Source organism: Mobula hypostoma, chromosome 10 (genome assembly GCF_963921235.1).
Source record: "Mobula hypostoma chromosome 10, sMobHyp1.1, whole genome shotgun sequence".
In the NCBI taxonomy this organism is placed as follows: domain Eukaryota; kingdom Metazoa; phylum Chordata; class Chondrichthyes; order Myliobatiformes; family Myliobatidae; genus Mobula; species Mobula hypostoma.
Window position 1 is genome coordinate 30884145 of NC_086106.1, and position 26419 is coordinate 30910563.

General features: G+C 45.7%; 1 protein-coding gene across 1 annotated transcript in view; it reads left to right on the forward strand.

Moving 5' to 3' along the window:
- Positions 1-11619, forward strand: part of LOC134352816 (zinc finger protein 850-like) — a 39146-nt gene extending 27527 nt beyond the window's left edge. The window contains exon 4 of the mRNA XM_063060306.1: positions 7859-11619. Within this exon, the coding sequence (XP_062916376.1) occupies positions 7859-8993 (1135 nt within the window). The 3' untranslated portion in view covers positions 8994-11619. The remainder of the gene's footprint in view (positions 1-7858) is intronic.
- Positions 11620-26419: the final 14800 nt, after the last annotated feature.

Below are 26419 nucleotides of genomic sequence, written 5' to 3' on the forward strand. Positions count from 1 at the left end.
ATCGCATTCGTTTTCCTTACTGCCAATCCAACTTGGTGGTTAACCTTTAGGGTATCCTGCACAAGGACCCCCAAGTCCCTTTGCACTTCCGATTTTTGAATTTTCTCCCCATCTAAATAATAATCTGCCCGATTATTTCTTCTTCCGAAATGTACAACCGTACATTTGTCAACGTTGTATCTCATCTGCCATTTCTTTGCCCACTCTCCTAAACTGACTAAGTCTCTCTGCTACCTTTCCGTTTAGAGTCATGTTGTTAATAATTCAGAGAAAGTTAGGAAGCAAAATGGTAGGCATGGTGGAACTAATGTTCTGAGTAGCTTATATTTCAATGCAAGAGGTATTGTAGGAAAGGCAGATGAGCTCAGGGCATGGGTGAACACGTGGAATTATGATATTGCAGCCATTAGTGAGACTTGGTTGCAGGAGAGGCAACACTGACAACTCAATATGCCAGGGTTCTATTGTTAAGGATGTGATGGAGGAGGAAGGATTAAAGGAGGAGGGGTGGTGTTACTAGTCAGGGAAAATGTCTTGGCAGGTGCTCAGTCAAGCCAGACTGGAGAACTCATCTAGTGAGGCTTTATGTGTGGAACTGAGGTGTTAGAAATGTATCACCATGTTAATGGGGCTATATTATAGACTACACAACAGTCTGCAGGAGTTAGAAGAACAAATTTCTGTAAGAGCATTAGATGGGATAGAGTTTGTCAAATGTGTTCAGGAAAGCTTCCTTTAATCAGTATATGGATGTCGGGGAATGAAACCGGGCAGGTGGCAGAAAGTTGTGCAGAGGAACACATTGTGTCTAGTGATCATAATGCCATTAGTTTCAAGGTAATTATAGAAAACGATGGGTTTGGACTTCAGGTTGAGATTCTAAATTGGAAAAGACCAATTTAGATGGTTTTAGAAGGAATTGGCCAGGTGTGGATTGGGACAAGTTGTTGCCTGGCAAAGATGTACATGAGAAGTGGGAGGCCTTCAGACCTGATATTTTGAGAGTAAAAAGCTTGCATATGCCTGTCACAATAAAAGGTAAAGATAACAGGTTTTGGGAACCTTAGTTTTAAAGAGAGATTGTTGCCTTGTTTAAGAAAAATGGGTGTTTATCAGGTACTGGCAGTTAGGAACAATGAGGTACTTGAGGATTAGAAGAAATGAAAGAGAACTGTTGAGAAATCAGGAAGGCTAAAAGAAGGCATGAGATTGCTCTAGCATATCAGGTGAAGGAGAATCATAAAGGCTTCAACAGCTATGTTGAAAGCAAAATGATTCCAAGGAACAAAATTGATCCTCTGGAATATCAGAATGGTAATCTGTGCGTGAGCCAAAAGAGATGGGGGAGCAAGATCTTAAATAGATTTTTTGCATCTGTATTTACTCAGGAAATGATACATAGTCTGTAGGATTGGGGTAGAGCACAGCGAGGTCATGGACCCGCATCAGATTACACTGGATGAGACGTTTGCTGTCTTGAGGCAAATCTGGGTGGATAAATCCCCAGGGCATGTAGGAGGCAAATGCAGAAACTGGAAGGGACCTAGCACAGATGTTTAAATCTCTGCTGGTGACGGGTGAGGTCCTGGAGGATTGGAGGATAATAAATGTTACTCTGTTTAAGAAAGGCTCTAAATATAAACCAGGAAATTTTCGGCCAGTGAGCCTTTTATCAGTAGTTGGAATATTATTGGAAGGTATTCTAAGTGAATGGATACATGAATATTTGGATAGACATGGGTTGATGAGGGACAGAGGATGTTACCAGGAAAGTTGATGAAGGTGAGGCAGTGGGCACGGACTTCAGCAAGGCATTTGACAAATTCCCCCGTGAGAGGTTGGTCGCGAAAGTTCAGTTGCTTGATATTAAAGATGAGGAAGTAAACTGGATTAGGCATCGTCTTTGTGGGAGATGCCAGAGTGGTAGTTGGTTGCCTCACTGACCGGAAGCCTGTGACTCATGGTACGTCAAGGATCGGTGCTGGGTCCGTTATTGATTGTTATCTAACGTGATGAAGTGGATCAGGGAATTTGCAGATGACACCATGATTGGGGAAGTAGTGGACAGTGAGGAAGACTATCAAAGCTTGCAGTGGCATCTGGACCAGCTGGAAAACCGGGCTGAAATACAGCAGATGGAATTTAATGTAGATAAGTGTGAGGTCTTGTACTTTGGGAGGGCCTATCAGTGTACGACTTTACATGGTGAGTGGTAGAGCACTGTGGAATGCAGTAGAACAGTGGGATCTTGGAATACAGATCCATAATTCCCTGGTCATAGGGTTGTAAAGAAATCCTTTGAAACATTGGTCTTCATAAATCAAAGTATTGAGTACAGGTGTTTGGATGTTATATTGAAGTTGTATAAGACTTTGGTGAAGCCTAATTTGGAGTATTGTGTGGAGTTTTGGTCACCTACCTACAGGAAGGATATAAATAAAATTGAAAGAGTACAGAGGAAATTTATAATGATGTTACTTGGACTGGAGGACCTGAGTTGAAAGGAAAGATTGAATAAGTTAGAACTTTATTCCTTGAAATATAGAAGATTGAGGGGAGCAACACACATCAAAGTTGCTGGTGAACGCAGCAGGCCAGGCAGCATCTCCAGGAAGAGGTACAGTCGATGTTTCAGGCCGAGACCCTTCGTCAGGACTTCTTCCTCTTCCTAGAGATGCTGCCTGGCCTGCTGCGTTTACCAGCAACTTTGATGTGTGTTGCTTGAATTTCCAGCATCTGCAGAATTCCTGTTGTTTGTATTTTAAGATTGAGGGGAGGTTTGATAGAGATGTACAAAATTATGAGGGGTATAGATAGGGCAAATGCAAGCAGGCTTTTTCCATCAGAGGTTAAGTGAGACTACCATTGAAGTCGCGGGTTAAGCATGAATGATGAAATGAGTAAGGGGGTCATTGGCAGAAACATTTTCATTCAGATGATGAGGGGGTGGAACGGGCTGCCAGTTCAAGTTGGGAATGTGATTTTAATTTCAAAGTTTGAGACGTTTGCACAGGTAAATGGATGGAAGGGCTATAGAGAGCTATTATCCGGGTACAGGTCAATGGGATAGATAACTTAAATGGTTCGACATAGACCAGATGAGCCAAAGGGCCAGTTACGGTGCTGTAGTTTTCTCTGACTATAAAATATACTTTGAATTATAATAAAAATTAATTTTAATGTTTAAGTCATGCAAAAAATAGTGATGTCATGTTCATGGTCCATTTAGAAATCAAATGGTGGAGGGAAAGAAGCTATTGCTAGTATGCTGAGTGTGTATGTCTTCAGGTTTCTATATCTCCACGCTGATGATAGCAATGAGAAGAGGGCATGTCTTCGATGCTGGTGATCCTCAGTGATGGATGCCACCTTTTGAGGCCTCGCTTTTTGAAGATGTCCTGTGGTGGGGAAGCTAGTGCCCATGATGGAGCTGAGTTCACAACCCTCTGCTGCTTTTTCCAATGCCGTGCAGCGGCTCCTCCAGACCAGTTGGTGATGCAACCAGTTAGATTGCTCTCTACGGTACTTCTGTAGAAATTTGCTGGAATCTTTGGGGACATACCAAATGTCCTGAAAGTCCCAATGAAATATAACCACTTACCATCAGGTCCTTGCTTTTCTGCTATGATAGGACGTCAGCTGCTGCGTGGCATGTCTCACTCTTGCCTGTTGAACGGGTGGAGGGGCCACACCTCACTGCTCCAAATTAAACACAACATATTTGCAATTCTGATGCAGGGTGTCAGAGCACTGCTCTTCCGGGACGGGTTTTGGGAGAAGAGCCTGACATTTCTGCCCCATGTCATATGCATTAAGCTTCCAGTGAGTTCTTTTTCTCTCTGGCTCTGTAGATTAGTACATAGTTAGTCTGTTGAGAATGGATCCAAGGTTAATGCTTTGTTCTTTGTGTGAGTTGTGGGAACTCTGGGGGTCTCTCTGCAGCTACTTGGACACTGTGCTAAGGAACTGGAGCTGCAACAGAATGACCTTGACTCGTGGTCGAATGAGGTGGTAGATAGGAGTTACATTGAGGTAGCCGATCCTGTGTGGTGGCAGACAGGTACCTGGGTGACTAGCAGGAGAGGGATAAAGAATAGGCAGCCAGTGTAGGTTATCCCTGTGGCCGTTCCCCTCAATAACAAAGTTAGTGCTTCATGTACTGTTTGGAGGGAAGCTGCAGCAACTGACTCTCTGGTGGGGAGTCTGGCTCAGAAGGGAATTGGTAATAGGGGATTCCATAGTCAGAGGAACAGAAGGCAGATTCTCTGGACATAAAAGAGACACCCAGATAGTATGTTGCCTCCTAGGTGCCAGGGTCAGGGATGCTTCGAATGGGTCCACAGCAATGAAAGGCAGAAGTTGTGGAACGTTTTGCCACCATTGACAGAAGTAGGAGAAGGGATGAGTTCCTGAAGAGAGAATATAGGAAGATGGGTAGAAAACTGTAAACCAGGACCTCAAGGGTAGTAATCACTGGATTACTGCCTGTGCCATGAGCCGTGAGGGTAAGAGTAGGATAATTAGGCAAATGAATGCGTGACTAAGGAATTGGTGCAGGGGGCAGGGTTTCAGATTTCGGTATCTTTAGGATCTCTCTCGGGGAGGTATAACCTCAACAAAAAGGACAGGTTACACCAGAACTTGAGGAGAAATGTACCTGCAGGCATCTTTGCTAAGAGTTGTTGGGAGGGTTTAAAATAGTTTGGCAGGGGTATGGGACCAGAGTGATTGGGCCCAGGATGGTGCAGTTGGTATCTACACAAGAAGATTCGGTATGTAGTGAGACTGTGAGGAACAAGGGCGAACAGATGATAGGGCAAAATTGCCTTCAGTGGGATGAGCTGAAGAGTAACATGGGGGAAAATTGAACAGGGTGCTGAATACGGGATTGAAGGTGTTATATTTAAATGCACACAGTATACAGAATAAGGTAGATTATCTTGTAGCATTGTGAGAGGTTGCCAATTATGATGTTGTAGAGATCACTGAGTCATGGCTGAAAGAGAAGTGTTGGGAACTTAACATCCAAGGATGCATGTTATGTCGAAAGGACAGGGAGAGATGGTAGGCTGTCTATTGGTTAAAAAATGAAATCCTTCAAAAATAGTGACATAGGATCAGAAGATGTAGAATCCTTGTGGGTAGAGTTCAGGATCTGCAAGGGTAAAAAGTCGCTGATGGGAGGTATATAGAGGCCTCCAAATAGTAGCCAGGAGATGCGATACAAATTAGAATGGGAGATAGAAAAGGCATGTAAAAAGAGCAATGTTACAATAGTCTTGGGGAATTTCAATGTGCAGGTAAATGAGGAAAATCAAGTCGGTTCTGGATCTTAAGAGGGAATTTGTGGAAGGTTTTTAGAGCTGCTTGTGGTGAGCCCACAACAGAAAAGGCCATTCTGGATTGGGTGTTGTGTCGTGAAACAGAATTGATTAGGGATCGTAAGGTAGAGGTTTTTTTAGAGGACAGTGATCATAATCTGATAGAATTCATCCTGCTGTGTGAGAGGAAGAAGCTGATGTATCAGTATAAAAGTGGAGTATCGGCAATTACAGAGGCATGAGGGTAGACCCGGCTAAAGTTGAGTGGAAGGGAACACCAGCAGGGTTGACGGCTGGAACGCAGTGGTTGGAGTTTCTGAGCACAATTCAGAAGGCATAAGATAGATACATTCCAAAGAAGAAGTATTCTAAATGAAGGATGTGGCAACTATAGCTGACAAGTGAAGTCAAAGACAGCATAAAAGCAAAAGAGTGTGCCTATAATATTGCAAAAGTGAGAAATCAGAGGATTGGAAAACTTTTGGGGAAAAAAAAACAGAGTAACTAAAAAAGTCCGAAGGAGAGAAAAGATGAAATATGAAGGTAAACTAGCCAAGAATATAAAAGCTGATACAACTAGTGTTTTTAAAAATAAGAAAAGATGGTGCCAGAGGTATGTGTAGGCCCAGGCAACTTCATCTTGGGAGCTGTTAATGCCGAGAAAGCTTTTGGCACATTGGTCGTATAAATCAATGTATTGAGTACAGGAGTTGGGACATTATATTGAAATTTTATAAGATGTTGGTGGGGTTTTAAGGCATTGCTCAGGCTGCACTGGGATGATTGTGTGTAATTTTGGGTTCTTGATCTAAGAAAAGATGTGCTTGCATTGAAGTGGGCCCAGAAGAGGTCTACAAGAATTATTCCAGAATGAAAGGGTTAATGTATGAGGAGCATCTGATTACCCTGGGCTTGTACTCTGTAGTCTAGCAGAATCTCTATGGATCTTGTTTAAACCTATAGAACAGTGAAAAGCCTAGATAGAGTGAACATGGAGAGTAAGTTTTCTATTGTGGGGAAGTCCAGAACGAGAAGGTACAGACTCAAAATAGAGGACATCCATTTAGAGCAGAGATAAGCTGGAATTTCTTTAGCTAGAGGGTGATGAATCTGTGGAATTCATTGCCACGGATGGCTGTGGAGGCCAAGTCATTGGGTATATTTAAAGCAGAAGTTGACAGGTTCTTGTTGTGTCAGGATGTCATGCGTTATGTGGAGAGGGCAGGAGAATGGGGTTGAGAGGGACAACAAATCAGCCATGAAGGAATGGCAGAGAAGATTCGATGGGCCAGATGCTTAAATGTTACAATTATAGTGTCATAATCAGGGAGCTGCCACTAGAGTCACAGCTGACCCAGGAGATTAAAGTGAGTTACCGAGTTACTACCCTGTAGTTATTGATGATTTTTGTAACTTTTTACAGGACATCAAGAGTGGAGGAATTGCGACTGGAATATCACAGCGTGTCTACACCTCACTTAGCTCCCCAGCACCCGAATATCATCAGCCTGTGAATGCGGAAGGAGGGACACTGGTTTGTTTTACATCAGAGTGAGGGCTGTTGCAGGGCACCAACCGTGACACATTGGAGAGACGATGTTCTCAGCGACGATGAGAGAAACTGTTGACGTGAGGTCGGGAACCAGTTGCAGAGAAGCCGTGTAACTTCTTCCAGCCTGTGAAGGAGTGGGCAGTGATCACTCCAGTGCAGATTGGAAAAGGAACACCCACTGCAACGAGAGACCGTGTGTGACACGCTGGGGGAGGTGAGCTCACCTGATCTGTGACTGGGAAGGTGTTCACCACATCCTTGTTTTTGTACCAATGAAACATTCATTCTTTTGACTGAGGAAGTATTTCAAATAATCCATTTTCCTGAGAATATACAAATCTCCTTTCCACCTGTTTCCATTTGTGGAAAGTAATTCATTCAGACATCTTTCTACTGGCTGATCAATGAGGTCCTGGGGAAACATTGTCACCTTGTTTTGAAGGGTCTCACTCGGTCATCAGTCCTGATGAAACACAGGCAAATCTGCACCTGGTTCATCTCTTCTGCGAGAGGGAAGGGAATCACTCTCTCAACCCACTTGGCAACACACCATTGACTTCATACCAGGGTGAGTCCATTGTCCTACTCTGATTGTGGGGAGGGGCTCATTCAGTCATCCAACTTACTGGCACATTGGACCACAGTAAGGACGTTAAGTGACACGCACAACACGCTGGAGGAACTCAGCAGGTCGGGCAGCATCCGTGGAAACGAACAGTCAATGCTTCGGGCCGAGACCCTTCGAGACCCTGCGTGTTGCTTTGACCCCAGCATCTGCAGAGTGTTTTGTGTTTAAGGCCGTTAAGTGACCTGGCGACGTGATGAACGGCCAGCAAATACCTGCCGGGGAGAGGCAGTCCACCTGCTCTCACTGCGGGAAGGCTTTCAAGAATTCCCTCAGCCTGCAGGAGCACCTGCAAGTGCACATCGGGGAGAAGCCCTTCTCTTGCTCTGATTATGAGAAAGGGTTAACTCAGTCATCCAGGCTTCTGGCACACCAACAAGTTCATAATGGGGAGAGGCCGTTCACCTGTTCCGAGTGCGGGAAGGGGTTCACTCGGTCGTATGTGCTTCTGAGACACCAACGAATTCACACCAGGGAGTGGCCATTCACCTGCTCAGAGTGTGGGAAAGGATTCACTATGTCATCTAGCCTTGTGAGTCACCAACGAGTTCACACTGGGGACAGACCATTCAGCTGCTCCCAATGTGGGTTGGAGTTTACTCGGTCGTCTAGCCTTCTGATGCATCAGCGAATTCATACCGGGGAGAGGCCCTTCACCTGCTCCAAGTGCGGGAAAGGGTTGACTCGGTTGTCCGAGCTTCTGACGCACCAACGAATTCACACTGGGGAGAGGCCGTTCATCTGCTCTGAATGTGGGAAAGGGTTTGCAAGGTCATCTGTCCTTCTGCTTCATCAACGAATTCACACCGGGGAGAGGCCGTTCACCTGCTCTGAATGTGGGAAAGGGTTTGCAAGGTCATCTGTCCTTCTGACGCATCAGCGAATTCACACCGGGGAGAAGCCTTTCACTTGCTCCAAGTGTGGGAAGGTGTTCACTCGATCGTACGAGCTTCTGAGGCACCAACGAATTCACACCAGAGAGAGGCCATTCACCTGCTCAGAGTGCGGAAAAGGGTTCACTCGGTCATCTCTCCTACTAAGGCACCAACAAATTCACACTGGGGAGAGGCCGTTCATCTGCTCCAAGTGCGGGAAGGGATTTGCAAGGTCATCTGTCCTTCTGATGCATCAACGAATTCATACCGGGGAGAGACCGTTCATCTGCTCTGAATGTGGGAAAGGATTCGCGAGGTCATCTGTACTTCTGATGCATCAACGAATTCACACTGGGGAAAGACCGTTCATCTGCTCCGAGTGTGGGAAAGGATTCCCTCGGTCATTTGACCTTCTGCTTCATCAACAAATTCACACCGGGGAGAGGCCGTTCACCTGCTCCGTATGTGGGAAGGGATTTACTCGGTCATCTCTCCTACTAAGGCACCAACGAATTCACACTGGAGAGAGACCGTTCACCTGCCCTGAATGTGGGAAGAAGTTCTCTCAGTCGTCTCACCTCTGCAGACATCGCCAAACGCATACTAAAGGGAAAGCTTAAAGGTGCGGTTTGTACATGGGGCATTTAAACGCTGCAGCTTCTGACACAGCAGTGAGTTCACAAGTGGCTGCAAGAACTGATTCTGCAGTTATTGCTGCTGTTGATCACATCCAGGTTTGGACCCTGGTTACTGGGCACATTTGGGTTGTTTCCCCTGGGACTGCAGGTACATTTGTATTCTGCATCAATTATAAATAAATCTGTTCTGTGTGAATGAACTGGGCTTGAGGAGGATGTGGGGAGACTTTGAGGGGATGAGGACAAGCTGAAGGGACGAACAAGAACACGGCAGATGGAGTCAAATGTGGGAAAATGGGAGGTCATGAACTTTATTGGGGAAACTCCCAATGTTAAAGGGATCGTCGTTGTGGCTATCCCACGAGGTCAAGGATGGTGGTCTTCGTTCTGAAAAAGTGGCCCACAGAGTGAAGATGCCTGCGCGTGTACTTGATGTTGCACTCCAAGAAGCACACGATACTTCACAAATCAACCAACTGATTTCAGTGGCATGGGAACCACGACGATTAGAGCTGTTGGATTTGTTGTAGCCTTCATCTGCCGTCACAGCCGTTGAGTTCAAAGTAACCTCGTCCGCCTGTTCCCCCATTGAGGTCTTGGTTGGATTGTTCTTTGTCAGGGACCTCACCCTCGACCTTACTGCCGTGGGTGACCCTACCAGGAGCATAGCTCCAGATGGCATTGCTCTCGGGATCGCAGGACCACACAAGCTTCTCCACCACGACAAGTTGACAATCCACGGAAAAGTAAAGGTATCATGGGATGTCAGACAGGAGGAAAATGGCGTGCAGTCTCTATTAGTCATGACCTTGCTGACTGGAGGGGCAGAATGGCCTTTATCTCTGTTAGGATGGTCACACAAAGCAGGGAGCACAACCACTGAGGTTCAGCAGCATTCGTGGAGGCCGCCGATGTGAGTTGTTGGTCTGGTCTGGTCTGATGATGCAGGGTCTCGACTGAAAACATCAACTTGTTCCTTTTTCCTCCACAGATGCTGCTTGACCTGCTGAGCTGTATTGGCATCCTGATTTGTATTTCCAGAGTTCAGCATCTGGTTCACCTGGGAAAGTGGGCCAAGTGCAAAATGTTGTATTTTAGGAAGTTAAACCTGGGCAGGACTGGCACAGTGAATGCAGTGTCGTGCAGAGCATTGCAGAACAGAGAGACCTCCACGTATGTGGTAACGTGGGTAAACGGGGTGATGAAGGCGTTTGGCACACTTACCCTCATCGGTCAGGGGATTGAGTGCAAGAGTCAGCACCTGGGTTGCAACTGCACAGATGACCATTCTTGGAATTTATGTACAGTTCTGGTCACTAATGATAGGAAGGATACTACTGAGGAGTCAAAGGTGCAAAATAGATTCACAAGGATGATACCAGGACTGGAAGATTTCGGTTATAAAGATAGACTTGGATAGAACATAGAACCCTGCAGCACAGTGTGAGCCTGTGATAGTTGCTTAAGCCCCCACACAAATTAAAACTGCAGGTTGGGAAGAACACCGCAGACTACCTTACCCATTTGAATGTTAGAATGTTTACGTAAGTAAACGGTCAAAGGTGTTCAGTGAATCATGCCCCACGTTTGTCAGTTGCAGCAATGCAGTGGACATTTTAACATCAAGCACGCTAAATTTATCTGTGTTTACTGTTTCGCTAAAACGATGTACTTTGTTGCAATGTGGCTGAGTTGTCCCTTCATCGGCACTGTGTGCTCTACAGTTCAAAAGCAAGCCTGCCCATTAATCTCTGCTAGACGTGAGCACCAGCAAAGACTGACAACATTGTGGGTTTAACTTCAACATTTATTTATTAAACATTTTAAGCACATTTTCTAAATGCAATTCTGTCTTTGTTGCCTGTTGTTTTCCCCACATGGTACGTGGCTGCAGAGTGGGTCAGTAAGTGGTAACTTAGGACAGGGGTCCCCAACCTTTTTTGCACCGATGACCAGTTTAATATTGACAATATTCTTGCGGACTGGCCAATTTGGGGGGGGGGGGGCGCGGGTGTGTTAGTCAACAGTGGGCGTGACAGGGAACGAGGAAAGGTGCAGCTGACTCATATCATTTCATATCGCCAAATCATATTGTTTCCTCGCAGCCCAGTAGCATGTGCTTTGCGGCCCAGTGGTTGGGGACCACTGACTTGGGAGATACTTATGCAAGTTTTTCCGACCATCCGTTATGATTAAGCTATGAATTATGAGTAATGTAGGATCTTTGGATCTAGCGGTTTATGTAAGGAGGAAGTCTATTATTTCAAGTGTTTTTATAGTCGAGTTTGTAGGTTATTTTAAGGGATTACGTATTAAATTTGTATTATGTCATTGAATAGTTATGGAAGACTATTTAAACAGTGTAAATTAAGGGCGAATATGGTTTTAACTAATGTGATGATTTCTCTGTATCCCTGTACATGTCAAATGATTTGGCCTGTAGACTGAAATGCCTTGTGTTGGTTTTTGGGAGTTCTGCTCAGAGACCCCGGGGAGCAGTTGAGGAGCAAAGAGCAATGCCTGATGTCGGTATAGGATGGGTAATTTTTCTCTCAGAAATAACATGTAAATATTTCCTTTGATATTGAGTAATTAAAGATCCATTTTGACTCCTTAAAGTGCCTCCTGATGTCTGCTTTCTTACTTTGTTACAAGGCCATTTGATCCACGATGCTGTGCTGACCCTTTTAACCTACTCTGAGATCAATCAAATTCTTTCCACCTTGAGAGGCTCCCATTTCTCTGCTACCCACGTGCCTATCTAGGAGTTTCTTAAATGATCCTAATGTATCAGCTTCTACCACCTCTGGCATGCACCACCATGCTCAGTGAGAAAAGGAACACTTCCCTCAGCTATCTTTCCCCTGGAGCACAGTGTGTTGAAGCGTCACCATCCAGATGTTCATAAACTCATGAAAGGCATAGAAAAGCATCCGTTAGTCTTGCGAGACCATGGATCTGCGCCTGGAAAGTCTTCACTCTCCAGGGCGCAGGCCTGGGCAAGGTTGTATGGAAGACCAGCAGTTGCCCATGCTGCAAGTCTCCCCTCTCCACGACACCAATGTTGTCCAAGGGAAGGGCATTAGGATCCATACGGCTTGGCACCAGTGTCGTCGCAGAGCAATGTGTGGTTAAGTGCCTTGCTCAAGGACAACACGTTCCCTCGGCTGGGGCTCGAACTCACGACCTTCAGGTAGCTAGTCGAATGCCTTAACCACTTGGCCACATGCCCACTGAAAGGCATAGATACCGTGAATAACCGCAGCCATTTCGCACGATAGGGGAATGTAGGACTAGAGAACATTAGTTTCGGTGAGATGGGGGAGGATTTAAAGAGCACACGAGGTTCAAGTTTTTCACACACAGTGTGGTGCCTGTATGGCACAGATTGCCAGAATGAGTGGTTTGAGGCAGGTAGAATTACAGTATCTAAAACACTTATGGACAGGAAAGTTTAGAAGGATTGGATGAGTTCAGTCTGGACTATCTGGGCCAAAGAACTTGTTTATATGTTTCTACCTCAGACTCTTAACTGCCACCTCTCGACATGGCCCACTGGGTGGGCACTCAGGATAAGGAGGTGCTTCACCCTGATGAAACACCCCTGACTGCCTCAGCCTGACACACCAAGACAGTTGCAGGCCAGATGCCCCCTCAGTGCTCAGGTTCTGTGTTTTACCCACTGCCCCCCCCCCCCGCTGTGGTGTGGGGACATTCATAAATCAGGACCACTCTCCCCCCTCCCTGCAATGGGATGGTCATAGATCAGGATCACAGGGTGTATGTGTACACACACACTCACTCCCACTCTTTCCTGATCCCGTATTTGCCCATTCACTTCCCTGCTGTGGGTAGGTGTAATCACACATTAGGGCCACTCTCTCAACTTCCTGCAGTGGGGTGGGAATGTGAAAGCTGCAGTCAGGTAAGGTTAGCTTGGGGCAGTTGTAGCCAGCCCAGAATCTGAAGTAAGATCGAATTGTTTACTGTAGATGTGGTAGGTGAGTATGACTGTGGTACAGTAATGTATAAATAACCGAGAGGAATACAGCTTCCCTTTACACAGTAGGGGGTGCCAGAGATAGGAAGAAAGGAAAGATGTGAAATACACCCAGCAACTCAAAAGCAATTGCTTCTGCAAAAAATTTCACCGTAAACTTTGGTTCAAACATTAACTGCTGGTAATTGGTAATTTTTCTTTTGAACAGTGTAGATACAGTTTATATATTGCTATTCTTTATGATTGACTTTCTTTGATTCACGTCAACAAACATGGAATTGGGATGGTGGACATGGTGCAGTAAGAAAGATGGGATGTATACAAGGGGTATTTTTTTTTATTTACAGTCAGTCTGGCCCTCAGACCAATACAAATTTGATAAAGCTTTCTGCCTTCTCCACCATCAGCACCACAGCGACATTGTTTATTTTAAGTAATTATTTCTTAAGAACTTGTGCAATTTTAATTCTACCCATTGTAAAATGCCACATGATGTATCTAAGTCCTCGTGTAATTTTTCTTTGTGGCTTTTCCTTCCACTTTGATACAAGGAAAATTTTTAGTGGAAATACAGTGTGTGCATCTCAAACAGCAGTTAAGGTGGTTCAGCTACCTTCCATCCTGTTCCGCTCTAGTAGCCGAACCTTTTGCCTTAACAAAATCTGCATCCTTGCAAGTGGTGTAGTTGTAAATAATTAAACCGACTCTTCCTTAGGAGAAACACGTGACAATGGATAATTATGGAAATTAAGGGGCACAAGTACGTCTCAACATTATGGGTAATGATATAAATTATCTGCTACAATTCGTGTTGTTAATTATTGTTGAAGTAACCATCATGACCAATAATAAAATAATCAAAATAACTGGGCCCAGACTCTTACAACTAAAACATTCTTTTTATTTTCTTGTGCACAAGAACACCATGTCAACCACAATATTCTGATGTCTGAACAAAAACTGCCGTTTCTGTACAAAATTGGCTCATCAGTTACAGACACTGCTTTTAGTTGTATATGTTTCTGATACTGAGAATTTCTTTAGTGGAAAGTCCTCCTGGAAAAGTGGTGCATACACCTCATATAGCAGCGCAGGTGGTACCACTCCCTTCGCTTCTGTTCTGCTGGAGCAGCTGAACCTTTTTATCTGAACATCCTTGCTGCTGGCGTTGCTGAAAATAATTGCACTGAATCTCATTATGCTTTCGAAAAAGCACATGACAATGGACACTGAAAGGAAACTTTCTCAGTTTTGGGTTTCTCAGCTCTTCGGAACTTGAATAAAACACAGTGAACTATGAATCTTTTCCTGCTTTTTAATTACTTCAATTGTTTTTCATACCAACAGGAAGAATGAAATAACATGGGAAGGAAAGATATGAATCCTTTTTGATTCTTGTTATGGCCACGTGGTATTCCAGTGTGTTAAGGCTGCCATTACTGAGCCAAATTCGTTTGATGAACTAGTACAATTCCAGCGTGATGCATTAGACTATGGACTAAAACACACTATGTGCTGGATGATGGGTGTAATCAAAAAAGAGAGATTCCCGATTATAGCAAGTAAAATAACTATGACTTGCCAAAACATACTGTTGGCATCTGCAGCTGCTGGATGCTCCCCCTGGAAGTCTTTTCTGCATCTCCAGATGGACTTTATGCAGTTACCTAAATGTATGGTTCATGTATGGAATATGCACTTGTTATTTGTTTATTATCTCCATGGGTAAAAGCTTTCATCCAACTCAGAGAAATAATGCAACTGTTGCTTTTTTCTTATTATGAGAATTTTTATCTAGGTTTGGGATTCCAGAGAAATTCTCAGGAAATAACGGTCCTCACTTTCCAGTTAAGTTATACAGGAGTCGACAAAAACTTTGGAGTGTAAGTATCTTCATGTGCCCTTACCACCCTCAATCTTACAAGGTGACTGAACAGGGTCTTAAAATGCATCCTAGCTAAAATGCACGGTAAGAACATAATAGGAGCAGGAGTCGGCCATCTGGCCCGTCGAGCCTGCTCCACCACTCAATAAGATCATGGCTGATCTGACCATGGACTCATCTCCATATACCTGCCTTTTCCCTATAACCTTTAATTCTCCTACTACGTAAAAATCTATCCAACCTTGTCTTAAATATATTTACTGAGGTAGCCTCCACTGCTTCAGGATTGAGCTAAGGTGTCCAGAGCTGTTTCTACTGGCCCTCCTGACAATGCGCTATGCTCCAAACCATGCAACAGTCCTATCTCCACATGAGATAGTATTGGGATGCCCATGAGCGCACCAGTTGCTCCTCCCTATTTAATTAAACAAATGGCTATCCATACTATGAGTGAAAGCATGTTGCAGTATTGTATAGCACTAAAACAAGTTCTTTAAGTTTCCCAGCAACACCTACTTGAAGCCCAGAAGATGGTGCTGGCTGCAGAGGTGTCAAATCTACCAGAAGAGAGATGGGGTGTGCTAGTGAGAACCTATCAACGAAAGAACAGCCTGGCTCCCCTGCTGGGAAGGTCCATTCCATGTGCTATTTACATATACTGCTTTAAAGTTGGAAGGAAAGCCAACGTGGAATCACGCCACATGCTGTTAAGGCAGTGGTGCCCCCTGAGCTGGAAATAGGTGGCCAGAACGACATTGATAATATCAGCTGACAGACTGAACTCTTTATCTTTGCTTTTTGCCACCTTGAGTAATCACTATGCATTATGTTTTGAATAATCTGGCATCTATTTTCTGCTTAAATGCAGAAGTACACCATCTCTGGAAACTAATACTTCTACCACTTTTCTTCGCCTTTGTTATGAATATGTGCCATGTACTAACCAGTCGTTCCACTGGGTGTGCTATAGAGAGTTCCTATACATTTGGAAGGCGAGATGCCAATATGGTCTATACCCCTGAATTATACTGTTTGATTCTGTGCTTTACTCATTTAACAAAACTAGACCTATACAGTAGCAGAGGACTTGTACAATACAACTTTTTTTCAGGAGTATCAAATTACAACAATTACATAATCCCACAAACAACAGGAATTCTGCAGATGCTGGAAATTCAAGCAACACACATCAAAGTTGCTGGTGAACGCAGCAGGCCAGGCAGCATCTGTAGGAAGAGGTGCAGTCGACGTTTCAGGCCGAGACCCTTCGTCAGGACTAACTGAAGGAAGAGTGAGTAAGGGATTTGAAAGTTGGAGGGGGAGGGGGAGATCCAAAATGATAGGAGAAGACAGGAGGGGGAGGGATAGAGCCGAGAGCTGGACAGGTGATAGGCAAAAGGGGATACGAGAGGATCATGGGTCAGGAGGTCCGGGAAGAAAGACAAGGTGGGGGGGGACCCAGAGGATGGGCAAGAGGTATATTCAGAGGGACAGAGGGAGAAAAAGGAGAGTGAGAGAAAGAATGTGTGCATAAAAATAAGTAACAGATGGGGTACGAGGGGGAGGTGGGGCATTAGCGGAAGTTAGAGAAGTCGATGTTCATGCCATCAGGTTGGAGGCTACCCAGACGGAATATAAGGTGTTGTTCCTCCAACCTGAGTGTGGCTTCATCTTTACAGTAGAGGAGGCCGTGGATAGACATGTCAGAATGGGAATGGGATGTGGAATTAAAATGTGTGGCCACTGGGAGATCCTGCTTTCTCTGGCGGACAGAGCGTAGGTGTTCAGTGAAACGATCTCCCAGTCTGCGTCGGGCCTCGCCAATATATAGAAGGCCACATCGGGAGCACCGGACGCAGTATATCACCCCAGCCGACTCACAGGTGAAGTGTCACCTCACCTCGAAGGACTGTCTGGGGCCCTGAATGGTGGTAAGGGAGGAAGTGTAAGGGCATGTGTAGCACTTGTTCCGCTTACATAATCCCCTTGATTTGAAGCTGCTTCTTGAAGATGGGGTGAAGTATGTTCCTGTAAACATCAAGGGATGAGATGAGACTTGGGTAGCAGTACGTGCAATATCTATACAACTGGTGACCCTCTGAATCTTGTTAATGGTACTTACTGTGTAAGTAGCTGCCAGTCCAATTACTGGCTGCAAAAAAATACCCTTTAAAAATGGGATATTTTGCCTAACCCGAATGCACAGTTGTTATCTTGCCTGCATAGTACCATAGATGTACCACCTGCTGACTCTCTCTGAGGAGCTGCTATCAAATGAGACATGGTGTACAAGGTGACAAGGTGCCACACATGAGGCTGCTTAGCAAGATAAGAGCCCATGGAATTACAGGGAAGTTACTAGCGTGGGTGGAGCAGTGGCTGATCGGCAGAAAACAGAGAGTGGGGATAAAGGGATTTTATTCTGGTTGGCTGCCGGTTAGCAGTGAAGTTCCATGGGGTCAGTGTTGGGAATGCTGCTTTTTATGATGTATGTCAATGATGTGGACTATGGGATTAATGGATTTGTGGCTAAATTTGTCGATGATACAAAGCTAGTGTCGAGGAAACAGAAAGCCTACAGATAGATGTAGACAACAGGAATTCTGCAGATGCTGGAAATTCAAGCAACACACATCAAAGTTGCTGGTGAACGCAGCAGGCCAAGCAGCATCTATAGGAAGAGGCGCAGTCGACGTTTCAGGCCGAGACCCTTCGTCAGGACTAACTGAAGGAAGAGTGAGTAAGGGATTTGAAAGCTGGAGGGGGAGGGGGAGATGCAAAATGATAGGAGAAGACAGGAGGGGGAGGGATAGAGCCGAGAGCTGGACAGGTGATAGGCAAAAGGGGATACGAGAGGATCATGGGACAGGAGGTCCGGGAAGAAAGACAAGGGGGGGGTGACCCAGAGGATGGGCAAGAGGTATATTCAGAGGGACAGAGGGAGAAAAAGGAGAGTGAGAGAAAGAATGTATGCATAAAAATGAGTAACAGATGGGGTACGAGGGGGAGGTGGGGCCTTAGCGGAAGTTAGAGAAGTCGATGTTCATGCCATCAGGTTGGAGGCTACCCAGACGGAATATAGAGTACGGAGATGTAGGTAGATAGTTTGGGGGAATGGGCAAAGAAGTGGCAAATGAAATACAATGTTGGAAAGTGTATGGTCATGTACTCTGGTGGAAGAAGTAAACGGGCAGACTATTATTTAGATGGGGAGAAAATTCAGAGATGCAAAGGGACTTGGGAGTCCTTGTGCAGGATACCCTAAAGATTAACCTCCAGGTTGAGTCGGCGGTGAAGAAGGGGAATGCAATGTTGGCATTCATTTTAGAGGTACAGAATATAAGAGCCGGGATGTGATGATGAGGCTCTATAAGGCACTCATGAGACCATACTTGGAGTATTGTGTGCAGTTTTGGGCTCCTTATTTTAGAAAGGATATACTGACATTGGAGAGGGTTCAGAGAAGATTCACGAGAATGATTCCAGGAATGGAAGGGTTACTGTATGAGGAACGTCTGGCAGCTCTTGGGCTGTATTCTCTGGAGTTCAGGAGAATGAGGAGGGATCTCAAAGAAACATTCCAAATGTTAAAATGTGAATGTGACGATAGGGGAGGGCATGAACCAATATGTCAAAATAGGAATTAGAATTGGAACACTGGAAAATCTTGCTTGCTGTGGATGGAGGGAAGGTGCTCGACTGGATATTCCCCCAATTTATGTTGTGTCTCACCACTGTACAGCAGGCAGCACTGTGAACACCAGCTACAGTAGATAACCCCAATAGACTTGCAAGGGAAGTTGCCTCACCTGGAAGGACTGCTTATGGCCTCAATACCTCCTTGTGTAATTCGATCTTTGATCTCCTCCAGTCAGTTCAGGTTGGCAACAACATCTCCTCTACTGTATCCATCACCACAGGTGCACTACAAGGTTGTGTGCTTAACTCCCCGATCATCTTGCTTGCACTTATGACTGTGTGGCTGAGCACAGCTCCAATGCCATATTCAAGCTTGCTGATGACACCACTATCATAGGGGGTGACAATTTCGCATACAGGAAGGATATTGAAAATCTGGCTGAGTGATGACATAACAGCAAGACCAAGGAGCTGATTATTGACTTCAGGAGGAGGAAACCAGAGGTCCATGAGCCAGTCCTCATTGGAAGGTCAGAGGTGGAGAGGGTCAACAACTTTAAACTCCGCGCTGTTATTATTTCAGAGGACCTGTCCTGGGCCCGGCATGTAAGTGCAATTATGAAGGAAGCACAGCAGCACCTCTGCTTCCTTTGGAGTTTGCGAAGATTCGGCATGACATCTCAAACTTTGACAAACTTCTATTGATGTTTGTGGTGGAGAATATATTCACTGGCTGCATCACAGCCTGTGATGGAAACACCAATCCCTTTGAATGCAAAATCTTACAGAAGGTTTAATGCTGAAGCAACCTAGCTAACAGAGCTCTTAACGGGCATCTTTAATAACTCTGAACCAGTTTACTGTCCCTGCAGGGTTCAAGGCAGCCACCATTATTCTGGTACCCAGGAGAGCATCGGTAACTGGCCTAAATGATTACCAACCAGTGGCACTGACTTCAACAAAAATAAAGTGCTTTCAGTGGCTGGTAATGGGTCATAGAAAATCCCACCTTCCAGCTTCATTGGACTCTTTCCAGTAAACCTACCACTCAAATGTATCCACTGATGATACTATAGCCTCAGCTCTCCTGTCCCACCTTGCAAACGATAGCTCATATGCCAAGATGGTGTTCATTGACTTCATCTCAGCATTTAACACGATCATCCCTCAGAGGGTAGTGGGTAAACTGTCCTTGTTGGGATTCAACACCCCTCTCTGTAATTGGACCTTGGACTTCTTGACAGGAAGACCCCAGTCAGTCTGAGTTTGTAGCAACATCTCAAACTCCATCACACTGAGCACTGGTGCCTCTCATGGTTGAGTGGTTAATGCATTGCTGTTCACACTGCTGACTCGCATCAGTGTTGCCAACTCGGTTCAAACTGTATCATCAAGTTCGCCAATGATACTGCAGTGTTTGGTGTCATCGATGACAATGATTAGTCGGCATATATAAAGAGAGAGAGGGGTTTCTGAAATGGTAGAAAAACAACAACCTGTCTCAATGTGGACAAGACAAAAGAGATGATTGTGGACTTTAGGAAGGCACAGATTCACCAGTCTCCATTGTACATCAATGGCTCTGCAATGGAACACCATGTTCCTCAGTGTGAAAAAACAGACGATCTAACCTGGACCTACAACACTTCCTCAGTAGTCAGGAAGGCACAGCAGGGTCCACAATTTCAGAGGAGATTGAAGTCATTTTTCTGGAACTTTCTACCAGAGCACATCAAGACTGGTTTTGTGTGGTGTGGAAGCTGCAATGCATCAAACTGCAGGACCCTACACAGGACAGTAAGAACCACCGAGAGGATCCTCCCTCCTATTTCTGACATTTACTGGGTGCATTGTAGATGAAGGGTCCAAAGCATTGTTGAAGATCCCTACCACCCATCCCAGACCCTCTTTGACACACTACCGTCAGGAAGAAGGTACACAAGTATGAGGACTAGGACTGCCAGACTAGGTAACAGCTTCTTCCTGCAGACTGAAAAAGTAATGAATACCCTGCCACCACTGAGCTCTCATTACTGGGACAGTGAGCTGTTTACTGCATGCATGAGCAAAAGTACTTTACTAACTTATCTAATATTTTGGTGTATCTGCTATGTGTAATGTATGTTGTGTGGGTCCACTGTGGTCTGGAGAAATGTTATTTGGTTGTATATACACACTGATGTACAGTCAGTGACAATAAAGTTGAACTTGATATATATAGATATGGAGAGATAAATAGTGAAAGAGATTTTTATATATCTATATATACATATAGAGAGATGGGTATATATCTTTAATAGATAGATTAAGAGAGAGATTTTTAAGTAGTGTGAATATCTTTTTATTTCCTTTTGCAAGTTATAGTAGATTTTATGTAATGCACTCCACTGCTGCCACAAAATGATAAATTTCACAACTCCGTCAGTGATAGGAAACCTGACCTTGGTTCCAAAATCTGACCTTAAACATAGAAACATAGAAAACCTACAGCACAATACAGGCCCTTTGGCCCACGAAGTTGTGCTGAACATGCCCCTACCTTAGAAATTACCTAGGGTTACCCATGGCCCTCTATTTTTCTAAGCTCCATGTACCTGTCCAAGAGTCTCTTAAAAGAACCTATTGTATCCGCCTCCACCACCATCGCTGGCAGCCCATTCCACGCACTCACCACTCTCTGGGTAAAAAAACTTACCCCTGATATCTCCTCTGTACCTACTCCCAAGCTCCTTAAACCTGTGCCCTCTTGTGGCAGTCATTTCAGCCCTGGGGAAAAAGCCTCTGACTATCCACACAATCAATGCCTCTCATCATCTTATACTCCTCTACCCATCTCCTTGAACTATTCAGATCTATTTTCTCTCCAGTTACCAATATCCTGTTGGAATTTCTTAGAATTCCTTCACCTTATAGATCAGGAATATGATGCCAGTGAGATGGAAGAAATTTAAGTGAGGACTGAGGGGCAAGTTCTGCCACACGGAATGAAGGGGGTCATCTGGAAGCAGGCGCCAGAGGAAGTGGGGGAGGCAGATACAATTAGAAGATTTACAAGATGAAAATATTACATTTGAATGATCAGTTGAATATAGACTAATGCATATAAATATGATGAGCGTAAAGAGCTATGGACGCGTTTGGGAGAGAGAGGGATCCGTTTCTATGCTGTGTAACTCCATGATTCTAACATTCACAGGGTGCACAGTCCAATTCCAGATACTGTGCTCCAGTGATGTCATGATGGATTGTCCTTTCCTCGAGTCCATCCTTCCGGGGAGAGGCTCTTAAGCAGACACGAAAGATCCCCAAATGTGTCAAGCAGAGCTGCAGAACTAATTCCAAGGTCCCAAATAACATTTCCTCCTCAATCAACACCACAGGTCCTTTCATGGTAACGTTGCTGTTCGGGGGGGGGGGGTGGGGACACAAAATGCTGGAAGAAAACAGGTGGTCAGGCAGCGTCTCTGCAGGGAAGTACAGCGAGACCCTCTCCCACTAACACACCGCCCCCCGCCCCCCACCCCCCGTGACCTGCTGGCTTGTACTCATTGCAATTCCTCCACCTCATTCTGATTTCTGCACCCTGCCTTTCCAGGCCTATTGAAGGCTCTTCGACATGCTGAAATCCTCCACGTTTTGTGGGTGTTGCTCAAGATCTCCAGCATCTGCAGAATCTCCCGTAACTCTGAATTTGTTGCTAAAGATGTTTCTCTGGCGTTACGATCGCAGACCTCAAACACAGGGACAGGCGCTGCGCGAACCTCACTTTGGATTGGCCAGATCCCCAGAGCCTGACGTCAGACGTGACGTCACCGACAGTGGGCGGAGGGTTGGAGCCGGGAACAGAGCGCCGGGCCGAGGAGCGGTTCCCGACGGGGGAGAGAGACGGTACGGGCGCCACAAGTGTCGCGGTGAGGATAAACCCTCCCCAGCCCCGTCCCTGACCAACCTCCCCGAGCTGCCGCCGGCCTAAAATGTACACGGCAGCGCTTGTGTATCGGTGGTGTGGAGCGGTCACTCGCGCCCGTGTAATTGCGGCCATTGACTCCACAGCGCCTGCTGCACCGGCAGATGATTTGGGAGCCGGTGGGGTGACTTCCAGACCCTGCCGAGCTCTCCACACCCAACTGTGGGCATGCAGCGGAACTCAGACCCGATAAATAGGAACTCCAGTAAATAAAGAAACAAATCTCTGATCTCGCTGCCGATGGTAACAGATGATGCGAGAACAATTGCCTTTTAACTTTGGTAGATAAATTGACCTCTGTAAATTACCCGAGCGTGTAGGTAGGGAATAAGTATGACTGTGTGGAGAATGGAACAGAACTAATTTGATTTAGTGTTTGTAATTGGCGTGTATTTGGGTAAAGGGGCTTTTTCTGTGTTGTATCTCCATAACGGCAGCATGATTGACAATTTTTTTTAATGTTTGTTGGTGTTGTGAGGAGAAAAGGGTGAATATAGTGTGTTTGCACTCTCAAAAGGATTGCCACGCTAAGTTACAAAACAATATTAGGGCGGAACGGTTGTGTATCATTTATCATAAGGTCATTACTGCGCCAGTGAACGGGGTTCAATTCCCGCCGCTGTCTGTAAGGAGTTTGTGTTCTCCCTGTGACCATGTGGGTTTCCTCCCGGTGCAGTTTAGTCAATTAATTGGTGACCTGGGTCTCACTGGGCTTGTTGGTCTGGAAGGAGTGAAAACGATGGGTTGACGATGTTATGCTGGTGTGAACTGAGGAATGCCCAATAGAAATGGATCGTGCTGCAGTTACACCCAGTGGCCATTTTATTAGCCTCCTCCTGTACCGGGTAAACTGAGCAGTGAGTCTACGTTCACCCTCTCCAGCTGCTGTGGCCCATTGTTTCCGGATGTGTCCACGTTCAGGGATACACTTCTGCACACCACTGTTGTACCAAGTGGTTATTTGAGTTGGTGTCTCATTCCTGTTGGCTTGAACCAGTCTGGCCACTCACCCCTCCCATTAACAAGGTGTTTTTGCCCACAGAACTGCGGCACAGTCAATGTTCTTTTGTTTTTTGCACCCTTGTCTGTAAACTCTCGAGACTGAAAATCCCAGGAGATCAAGAGTGTCTGAGATATTCAAACCTCCCTGCCAGACACAAATATTCCACGGTCAAAGCCACTTAGATCACGTTTCTTCCCCTTTCTGACCTTTGGTCTGAACAATAACTGAACTACAACTCTTGACCATGTCTGCATGTTTTTATGCATTGAGTTGCTGTTACATCATTGGCTGATTAGATGTTTGCATTAATGAGCAGGTGTACTTATTAATGTACCCACTCAGTGTATCGAGGCCCTGGGGAGATGGTTTCTGGAATATTGCAAACGAGCGTGATCTCCATCTCAGTCTGCGGTAAGAGTCCACCCCAGACAGCCCTCGAGGTTGAGTCTGTGAGTGCAATTAAGGGAAAGATCAATGGATGTTAAGGTACCTGGAATGGGCTGCCGGGGAAGTGATGGGAAGCAGATACAAGTGGAACATTTAGACAGATGTGTGAAAGGCAGGGAATGGGGTCGGATGGATCCTGTGCAAGGGGACGGGATTAGTTTGGATCGGCATCACGATTAGCACAGACATGGTGGGTCACAGGGCCTCTTCATCTGCTGCACTGTTCTGCTCTCCATACTGAGGGGCGAAAGAAATGGGGTCAGTACAGGGAAGATGCAGCGAAGGAAGAGATCGGAGGTAAAGTGATGAATCTCACACTGCTGTCTCTTACATTGTTCTCCCAATCTCATCTAAAACCAGCCCATCGATTTGAACATCTCTTTTCTGCTCGTTGGGAAATCTCACTGACTGCTCCAGTCACTCCAGATAATCATGATCCCCGGGACATTACAGTCTCACGGATCCCTCGATGTCCTTCCCAATGGACCAGCAGAGGCCCAGTCCGTGATTTGTAAGGGTTATCAGTATTGACGTGAAATTTGTTGTTTTGTGGCAGCAGTAAATTGCATTCATTCATTAGGGTAACAGAAAGCAGATTCTGTGCAAGAGAGTGAGATTCATCGGTGTTATGTTGCCTCCTGGATGTCAGGGTCCGGGGCATCTCGTATCAGTCCTCAGCACGAAGTGGAAGGGTTAGCAGCCAGAGGCTGTGGTCCCTGTAGGTACCACAACATAGGCTGGGAGGTGGCGAGGTCCTGCAAAGTGAGTGTAAGTTTAAAGCACTGCACCTCCAGCGGTATGATGTCTGGAGTGCCACCTGTGCCAAGTGCTGGTGAGGCCAGAAATCATGCACTTTGACATGTAACAAAGGAGATGGCGCAGGGAGGGAGTGCGTGGGGAACTGCTCGTTGATGTCGATGAAATCAGTGGCCCAGTGTCACCCAACTCTGCTATTGGTGACTTCAGGCACATGGGCTTCTGGGTAATTGACCCGATGCAAAATTGCATTTAAAAAGGGCCTGACACTACTTTACAGCTTCCTCACTGCTCTTCTTATTGTAGTCAGGGAAATTTAGTTGGTTGCTATCCATCCGTCTCGAAGGACAATGGGTGATGATGATCATCACGGGCCTCCGTAGAAGGTATGGAGATCCTGAGATGCTCAGTCGTCAAGATCCCCCTCTCGACCTCACCAGTGTAGTCCGAAGGAAAGGTTATGAAGCAATTAGTTTGGCACCAGCTTGGCTGCAGGATCTGCTGCAGGGATGTTCAATGACATCCAGCCACGTTAGGGGATTTTCTGGATTTGCTGTCTGGGTTTACTCCGGTAGCCTTCGTCTCTCCCGAGGTTGCCCACAAAGCAGTGGGGCTATTTACCCACAGCTGGGGATCTGGTTCACGAGCACCAGGGCGTGTCCACACGCCAGTGGGCCCACGTCCTACGTGTGCAGGGGCCAGACCTCCTCCCTGTCCTCCGTAGTTCAGCCTGAGTCCGAAAGATGTTCGATTTCTGTGTGTCACCAGCGAGGAGTCACAACATGGGGCTTGCTTGCTGTTGGAGAGGCTATGTACTGGCAGGGAGAGACTTAAACATTCAGTTCTCCTTTTTACAAGCCGGCAGTGGAGGTTGAAACTGAGAGCGACAAGCACTACCCACTAGACCACCGAACTCATCCTGACACCATCCTGCCATTAGTTTAAAGGTGGTTACGGAAAAGGATTAGTCTGGTCCTTGAGTTGCGATTCTGGATTGGAGAAAGTGACAGAAAGGCTGTGGGACAGGTTCCTTTCTGGCAAAGGTGTACTTGGTAAGTGGAAGCCTTCAAAAATGAAAGTTTGAGAGTACAGGGCTTATATGTTCAGAATGATAGGCAAGGACAACAGGTTTGGGAGCCTTGGTTTTTGAGGGACACTGAGGACCTGGTGAAGAAGAAGAAGGTACACAGCAGGTATAGGTAGGTCACAGCAAATCAGGTACGTGCAGAGTATAACAATTGCAAAAGAACAGGTAAGTAAGAAATGAACGGGGCTAAAAGAAGACAAGGTGAGGGAGAATCCCAACAGCTTCTACAGATATATTAAGAGCAAAAGGATATCAAGGGGCAGAATCAGTCCTCTGGAAGATCACGGTAGTAATGTACACGGGGGTCCAAAAGTGATGGGGAGATCTTAAATAGATATTTTGCGACTGTATTCACTTGGGAGACAGAGACCCAGTGAGGGAAAGCAGCAGTGAGATAATGGACCCGATACAGAGCACAGACAAGGAGATAAATTAGGGTGGATCAATCCCCAGGGCTTGACAAGGTGTTCCCTCAGACCCTGTGGGTGGCGAGTGCAGGAATTACAAGGGCCCGAGCAGAGATATTTAAAACATCCTGAGCCACTGGTGAGGTGCCCGAGGATGTGAGGAGAGCTGACGTTGTTCTGTTTAAGAAAGGTTCCTGGAATCAGCCTTTGAATGAAA